The sequence below is a fragment of the Metopolophium dirhodum genome, chromosome 8, assembly GCF_019925205.1.
Source record: "Metopolophium dirhodum isolate CAU chromosome 8, ASM1992520v1, whole genome shotgun sequence".
NCBI lineage: Eukaryota > Metazoa > Arthropoda > Insecta > Hemiptera > Aphididae > Metopolophium > Metopolophium dirhodum.
Window position 1 is genome coordinate 20,594,355 of NC_083567.1, and position 8,538 is coordinate 20,602,892.

General features: G+C 29.0%; 1 protein-coding gene across 3 annotated transcripts; it reads right to left on the minus strand.

Moving 5' to 3' along the window:
- Positions 1 to 567: 567 nt before the first annotated feature.
- LOC132950262 (acetyl-coenzyme A transporter 1-like) lies at positions 568 to 8,093 on the minus strand. 3 transcript variants are annotated; one of them, XM_061021607.1, is made up of 12 exons: positions 7,659 to 8,093; positions 7,375 to 7,501; positions 6,109 to 6,268; positions 5,878 to 6,032; positions 5,557 to 5,747; positions 4,507 to 4,691; positions 3,812 to 3,938; positions 3,421 to 3,636; positions 1,690 to 3,211; positions 1,466 to 1,520; positions 877 to 1,394; positions 568 to 780 (listed from the first exon to the last, which is right to left on the minus strand). In XM_061021607.1, the coding sequence occupies exons 1-9, from the start codon at positions 7,974 to 7,976 to the stop codon at positions 3,035 to 3,037; spliced, it is 1,656 nt and encodes a 551-aa protein (XP_060877590.1). In that variant the 5' UTR covers positions 7,977 to 8,093; the 3' UTR covers positions 568 to 780; positions 877 to 1,394; positions 1,466 to 1,520; positions 1,690 to 3,034. The 3 variants fall into 3 exon arrangements, with proteins under 3 accessions (XP_060877590.1, XP_060877591.1, XP_060877589.1); XM_061021608.1 differs by having other exon boundaries at positions 568 to 764; positions 1,466 to 3,211; XM_061021606.1 differs by having other exon boundaries at positions 1,466 to 3,211.
- Positions 8,094 to 8,538: the final 445 nt, after the last annotated feature.

Genomic DNA, 8,538 nt, shown 5'->3' on the forward strand with positions numbered 1-8,538 from the left:
AATTTTGACAACATTTATCAAATTTATAATTTAATAATTATTTTGTAGTTAAAAATGTATAAAATGTTCAACTTTTGTAGCTAAGGATTAAAAATTTAAAACAAGGTTCCACGTAAATAGGTTATATATAAATTACTTTATTCACTATAATATCATCAAATATACTTGGTAATATCATAGGCTGACGGACCGTTTTCGCTCAGAATCGTTTTTCTTATACAATGATATTATATCATTGAATTCAAATTTAACACCATCCATTACAGTGACCCACTTGTAACCTACTGTACAGCAGAACAACATCCACTTACCCACCTTTTTATTTAATTCCTGATAAACGAGTTTTGGATAAGTACCTACCTACATAATAGGTACCTGTCCTAACTATATTATTTAAAAACTATTTTTAATACGACGTATTTACTTATTATTTTTGTCTTTTAGTTTATCTAATTTTGTATGATTAAAATATGTTTCCTTTATACCCATATAATTTTTATGTACCTACAAATAATATAGAACTCAATTTTATTTTAAAATAAATACTTTTATTAATACAGTGTTGACTTTGTAGATGGGTAGTAATAAATTAACTGTACATTCAGGATTACATGCATTCAGGTGAATAATTATAAAATTGCAATGATAGATGTAAGATGTATTGTTGATTCATCAATACGATGCTGGGTGGACTTGAGGACTTCCCATGTTCAGCGACCGCCGTCGACCCGTTTTGTGGCACAGCGGAAACTTCGTACAGCTGACTGTTCGACAAATACACTTTAATATTATTTGAAAAATATTATTTCTACTTAATCGTATTAGATGGGTATAATGAGTTTAATATTATATTATATTACAATAAATATTAAGTACCTATATTATTAGCTTCTAATAATTGGGACGTCATTTTTGTAGATATTGATCCGGACAAAATGATGCTGGCCCAGCGCTATGCCACGGTTTATGGCGTACCTATCCGATGAAATTGTTGGAGACTCTTTCAAACTGGGCAATCTGATAAACGGTGACGTGATCGTTACTTCGCGGCCATCATAGGGTAGACCAGAATACACAAAAATGTAGGTCATCGGGCTGTCGGCTGTATGTATGATAAAGTCCTGGAAGTGGGAATTACAATAGCCCCTAAAATGCTGTTACACCTCAACCTTAATAAAAACAAAGAATGATTAAAAAATGGCAACGGAATTGGCCTACAAATCTGAAAATAAGTTTATGGACAGATAACTTCTTAACGTAATATTATGACCGATCCAATAATAACTTTCCATAGGTACATCAGACCTATGTGCGACGGCTGCTCACCAACGTATCGACATCCACCAGATAACTTTGGTAAGTTTTCAAACTATACCGCTCATTCTAACGGAATGCTAAAGAAAATTAATTTATTAGATAAATATTATACTATAACAATTTTTAAATATAGACGTTTTCAACTCACAGTTATGCAGATGGATGTCGACCGGTTTGGGAGCGATGTCTGATACGCCATTGTTCTAATGAATTCAAACATAAATAATATATTATTATAATATTTTTATATGTTTATAGGTACGGTTAGGTATATTAAATTAATTAAGTAGGTACTATATTAATATAGTCTATTAATTATTTTTTTACTATGCTTTTATTGTATTAAAATATACACAATAACTTATAACTTACATTATTGGACCGGACATACAGCAACGTCGAGTTGAAATACCTGTCCATAAACACATTTTCATCAGCAAAATATAATATAAAATATAAAGTAAATGCAGCAGATGAGTAGTAGTGTTTACACAGATCCTCCTCTGCTGTCGGTTCAAACGAAAAAAAAAAATATTAATATAAGAAATATATATATACCTAACCTAACTAGTAATTTTTGAGTTATAGGTGAAACTTTGTGTACTGAGGATAATACGTATATGGAAATTAGCCAAGTAGATTCGGGGGCTTAGATGATTTGAAAATGTTAGTAGTTAGTAGGTAGTTAGTACTAATTACCGTTGATCTATCAAGAAAAATAATTTTAAAAAAACTGATAATAGTGAATAGGTAGATACTACAATATACATCTAATATTAGGTATTTATAGTTTTTTTATTGTAAAACCATATTTTAAGGATTGTTATCCTTAGTATACACATTTTAATAATTCAGCGACTACTTATTAGCATTTTGATTTAGATACATCTACATATACAAGAACATCATCTACTAAATAATTGCAGTAAAAAAGGAAATTCTCATTTGAAAAATAGAAGTTTGTGTAGCCACAAGACACTCTTTAATAATAGTACAAAAAATATCAGGAATTTGAATATATGGCCTTTAGGTAAACTTAAAAATTCTAAAAATCAGAATTTGAACAAATGTATTTCTAAAGGAAAAAATTTGTGAACATTTTTTCACTAAAATGTCAAGTAAATTTTGTATTTCGTTATGGGGACCCTTAAAAAACTGATCCAGGCCGAAACTGTATTCAGCGTCTACATACAAAAAAATGTGTACACGTAATACAAACATAAGTTGTGCTTCATTGTACATATACATTTATTTAGCCATCAAATAAAACATATTTATAGTTTCTTTCATAACAAACATTTCACTATGTCAATATGAAACTATTTGAATAAATAAAATAAATTGTTGTTAAATCATATAAGTTATCATTCATGTCATATTATAATGATGATCATATTTCCAATGAGGTAGTCAATATTTATTTTTTAGTGACTTTAAACTATGTTGTATACGTCTTCAGGCGTTCGAGGCGACTGATATTTCTTGATGTCGTCATGGATAGTTTATATTGAACCGGTATGCTGCGACTTTATTACAACTTAACATTATATTATAAGTGATAACATTAAATATTAATCATCATTATAAGAAAATATCAGTCTCAATAGAAACCCGTAAATAAATAATACTAAAATAATAAATAAATTACAATAGATATTTAAAAATTCGAAATGTTCATCACTATGGCTAAATGGGCATTTAGCAATATACATTTATTTCATTTTCTTGGTCTCTTTATATCGACCAACCAATAAGAACGGCCCTTAGTTTGAAAATTTTTAAGGATCTTTCTGAAAATACAAAACCAAATGATTCCGATTATGGTACACACAGCCGTTTCTACGTAATACCCGTTCACTATAACAACACAATCACCTCCAATTGTTTTACACATCTATAATCAAAAAACCAAAAATAGGAAGGAATGTAAATACAAATTGATAAATTATTATATTAAATACTTTTTTCAACACCATTAAAATCGTTTAAATATAAAAAAAAATATTTTTAAGAATGTGATCATAATAAATATTATCATATAATATTCTTAATAATTGGGATTGCTTGTATTAATCAAAATATAATTATATTTGTATTACTTACGTTTTTTAGATTTTCTGTAGAGCAACTATTGTGGTGATCTAAAGAACATCGTTTAAACGTTAAGAAATCTACCATTCCAATGGCGACCGAAGACGACCATGCTCCTCCCAAATTTAAAAGTGTACCCAATAATGACATGTGAGTACCACCAAAACGTGAATCACTTATTCGAGAGAAAAAAGATAATGTAGATACAGCCATAATGTTGGTTACAATCTATACAAAAGAAAGCACAAAGTTATTGATACATTATTAATACATAATATATTTTAATTGTTCATAATATTCTCATAATACATTTTTCTTAATTGATATTAAAATGTATGATAACAGTAAATTAAAATTGTGTTACCTTGAATCACTTATTAATTTATAAATAGTTATTACTCACATCATGTATTGATAGTATGAATACTAAAAGTGCATAGTAATATATTGGAATACTAACAAATCCATTTATTCTTATCAATGTCGGTGTATAATAAATAAACACTAAAAATGAAATGTTCCAAAGTAATCTGTAATTATATTTAAAACCTCTTGAATTCAAAGATTATTTTAGTATAAATGTATTTTATTATTTTGCATTCAGTATGGCAGTGGCATCATTTGAGGTATTGCAAGGTATGCTTATGAGTAAGTAAAATTTATCAAGATTGTATGTTTGCCTAACTAAAATTTTTCTACGATGAACAAATATTCATTTTTTTTTAAATTGATATTAAGTATATTGGTTACCAAAAGACCATGTGATATTATTATGAATGTAAAAAAATCTAAAAAATTTAAGCACTAACTTAGGTAAGCTAAAATACTCATCGACGAGAATCATGCAAAAACGTAAACTTTATTTTATTTTGGTATCTTTTGTAAAAAGAACTATTGGCACTACTGTTTTCTAAACAGTGTCTATTGATTGCGAATATTGCCTACTATCCTGTTTAAAAATTATATAAAATCAATACTTTCGTTTTCTCCGAATCTATACTGACAAACGCAACAAAAATTATATGTAGCTCATAACAAGGTAATACTCAAAATTATTCCAACGTAATTAGACAATTATAAGTAATTTAGGTAATCTACCTTATTGGTGTTGCTGTTAGGAATACATTCATCGGTTTTGGACCAGAAGTTTTTTTCGCTACAATAAGTGGCAAAATCATTTGGACAACTAACATTGTTGAGTTTATTACCATTATGTTCTCTTTAGGTACTCCTGCATCAATGAGTTTTAAAATCGACACACTGTCTGTTGCAGCATATCCGATCTTTAATAATATACACAATATACACAATGTTACTGATGGATAAATCAATACAAATTAGGTAAAATTAGGTAAAATTTGAATACACGTAGATTTCATACTATATATAAAACAATCATTCTAACAGAACTTTAAAGGTTCAATACCTACGTAATTATAATAGTATGTAAGACTTGAGATAAATGTATATGATAATATACATGTTGATTTTTTTAAGCATACTCACCCTATTTGTATGCTTAAATTATGTATATTACCAAATTTTAATTGTTGGAATTTTTAAGTACACTTAAAAACCATATTTTCGATTACTTTAAAACTAATGTTTTCAAACTGATACCTTTAATTGTATCTATATTATCCAAATAATAAAAACATAACGACGCAGATAAAGTTCATCTCTACGCGTTGTGTAATTTTCGGTAATTTTACTAAAAATACAGAGGGGGTATAGTTAAGTTATCCCTCGTAAAACAGTTTTTACTATGTCGTACATTTGTAGAACGGAGACAAAAAATACAGCTGTAGCGTCTTCTTAAGTATTTTATATTTTTATATCTGGAGGTCCATTTTCCCAGCCCAACCTTAATGTAATTTCAAAAGATATTCATTCGATTGTGCCACGTTAGTGCCGTTTGTGCTAAGCCCCTAACTCTACTAAATAAAATTTAAACTAAGGCGGAGCTGAAGAAATGCTAAATCCGCCATTTAGGAATTTCGAATTTTTTTTTATTCTCAATTGTGATGCGTTAGTGCCGTTTGTTCTACTTGGTCCCGGGTTGTGCTAAACTCCTAAGCTGGGGTATATATAAATAGTATAAGCTTTTGCAAATACCTATGCTTTGATTGGTTATCCAAATATATTTACCTTTGCTGTCAGCAACGTTAATGCCAATATTTGAATACTAGGTAGTTTTAAAATGTCCCATAGTAGCAAATAGTTTTGAACAATGTTGAGCTTTACGTGATCGTCCTTTAATCTATATTCTTTTTCTTTTTTAAAAATTGCAATCAATGTACTTATTAATATAAAAAGAATACCCAACACATAGAATAAACCTGTACAAATTAAGTATTAGTAAATATTTTATATTTTAACAGTAATTTATTTTTGTTATTCGATTACAAGCAGATTTATTAGCCACTTAATATCTACCAAAATGGGTTTTACTGAGTTTTACTAGCTTACTTTTCATAGTGATCACTCCTCCCACATCTGGACTAAATCGTAAGTACTTGTTGCTAAAGTCTTCTGACGTCAACAAAATAGAACAAACATAACTTATCATCATGCCAATCACTAGACCGCTTGCATTGCATGTAGATGCATAGCCTACGTTATTCCTGTGTGATATCAAAATGCAACACCAGTATTATTTATTATGTATTATATTTTACCAAAGTTAACAATGACACTGACTTCTTGAGCATTGTCAGTGCCCAACTGTCGACGACTATGTCTTGCGTGGCAGCCAAGGTTTTCATGAAAAAAAATACTGATACTAATATCAGTATGTCTGGTCTACCCGTTTCCGGCAACCATTTATTAATATTTCCAGCCATATAAATGAAACATGCTCCTGTTCGACACAAAGGTTTTAAAAACGGATAACGCAATAAACTACGGGAATGTGATGGTATTATATAACTAAAATATTATCTAGATGAAGATAATTTATCTAGAAAAGGAACCAATAGATTAAATACCATTTATATATTTATACTATATAACCTTGCTGTATACTACACAAATAACCACAAATAACTAAGGGGGTTGACCGGGTCCAGTGATGTCATTTCAGTTTCATTTAATTTCAGGGAGGCAAAGGTTTTGACCGGCCCAAATGGGTAAAAAAACCGCAACCACATATTATCTACTTATATTTTTTTGCAGTACCCTTTTTATTAACTAGGTAACATCATTTTTAAATATAAGGAAGCAGATTTTTATATAAACAATTGTATACCTTTATGGCTACCTCAACCGATCATAAATAACTATGTACCTAAATTAAATATTAACAGCCAACAATAAATTATGGAATATAAAACTATTTAAATCTATTATGTGTATTAACTAAAAAGATTACCTATATTTTATATTTTATGAGTTAATGACTCCTTGGAGTTTGAAAGTTTTAAAATTTAAAAGTACTATAGTACTAATACATTTTAATAATAAGGTTATATATTATAACCTTCTATTAAATTACATTAGTATGATTTTTGAACACAATTGTAAAAATGTATATTATACTATAATATTAAATACGAGTCTATACATAAACAATTTTCTAGATAAATTAATAAGGATAAGTGAACTTTTCATCAAAGATAAATAAAAAAATGACCAGTAAATTTTTATCTAGATAAGATAATAAATAATAAAATTTTCATCTAGATAAATCGCAACACTAATTAAAAGGCTAATTTAAAAAATATATCATGCTATATCATTCAGTTATATATATATAACATAATATATATATTTATGATTTGTTAATTATTGTTAACTTCTAACCTACCGACTTTGTGTTCTCTTAAGTTGACTACCTACTTGAGTAGTTGAGTTAATCATTTTCACTAACTTGCCCACCTTTGCAAATCATAACGCAATCTAAAAAGATAGGTACTTCCTCTTTTGAATAAACGTGCGTAACGGAGACATTTATGTTAATATACGCACCAATTGAACATTGAGCCGGTATGAGCCATGATTTTCGTCTTCCCATCTTTTGCACGTACAGCGCGTCTACCAAAGGACCCCATGCAGGTTTTAAGCAATATGGCCATTCGACAAAACTGAACAGAGCCTGAAACAAATCACGACCACGTTTATGTTATGAGTAACAGACAACAGTGAAGTATACAATTTCTTCGATTTGGATACAAATCAATATTAAACATTTATATTATACAATACTATAATCGCACGGGTACGCAATTTTTGATGTTGAATCAGATATTTACTTGATCTTTGTAAGACACATCTTTGTTGCTTTGCAAAATTATCGGCATTGCCAATGCTAAACCACATGGTATGCCTTGCATCGTATACAGTAATAACAGCAGGAAAAAATTCAACCAATCTCCTTTCAAATTTGGTTTCTCGGCAGAATTCGAATCATTAACTACTGCCAATGCTGTGAGGTTTTCTAGTTCTTCTTCTGGCTGCGGGGCCGACATTTTTACTGCGAAGTCTTCACTATTCTCGTTATACGCATAACGCACATAAACTAAAAATAATAAAAATTTAGGTAAACCGACTACTGCAATGTTTGTACCCATACTGAAGTAAAACTGTAAAAGCGAACAGACGGGTTATACCTAAAATATTCAAAATGTTTATAGATGATAGACACAAATTACAATATTATGTTAATAAGGAAGTTATATTTCCATATGAGATGGGTAGTGGATATAATTTATTAAATGTATAAAAATTACAAAAGAACTATGACTTTTGATAACCATGATTAATGGTTATTTTGGTTTAAATAGTTTTTAGTACAAATAAAATATTACCTTATTGCATTACGCATAGATTTATTGTTATATTATACAATATTTTTATTAGCCAAATACGATTACGAGTCTTTAATCTTTATATGAAAATACTTTTTTGACAATCCGAATATTACATTTATGTATGTACACAAAATACTATATTAAGAGGGTGACAGTGTGATATTTATCGGCGTTCACCTTGGCCAGTGGCGGCTATCAAACAAAATAAAGGTGTATCAAATTTTGAATTTAACTACCCACCCGCCAACCGTGATACACAATTTAGTAACCAATAATTTATTTTTTTACACTGCACACCAGCAAATACAAGAAAAAAATCGGT

Coding starts and splice junctions, on each gene's coding strand:
- LOC132950262 (XM_061021607.1), bottom strand. CDS start 7,976: ATGGGTACAAACATTGCAGTAGTCGGTTTACCTAAATTTTTATTATTT. Junction 6,269..7,374: donor ACCGGCTCAATGTTCAATTG/GTGCGTATATTA, acceptor TGTGTCGAACAG/GAGCATGTTTCATTTATATG. Junction 3,212..3,420: donor CTACAGAAAATCTAAAAAAC/GTAAGTAATACA, acceptor TTTTGATTATAG/ATGTGTAAAACAATTGGAGG.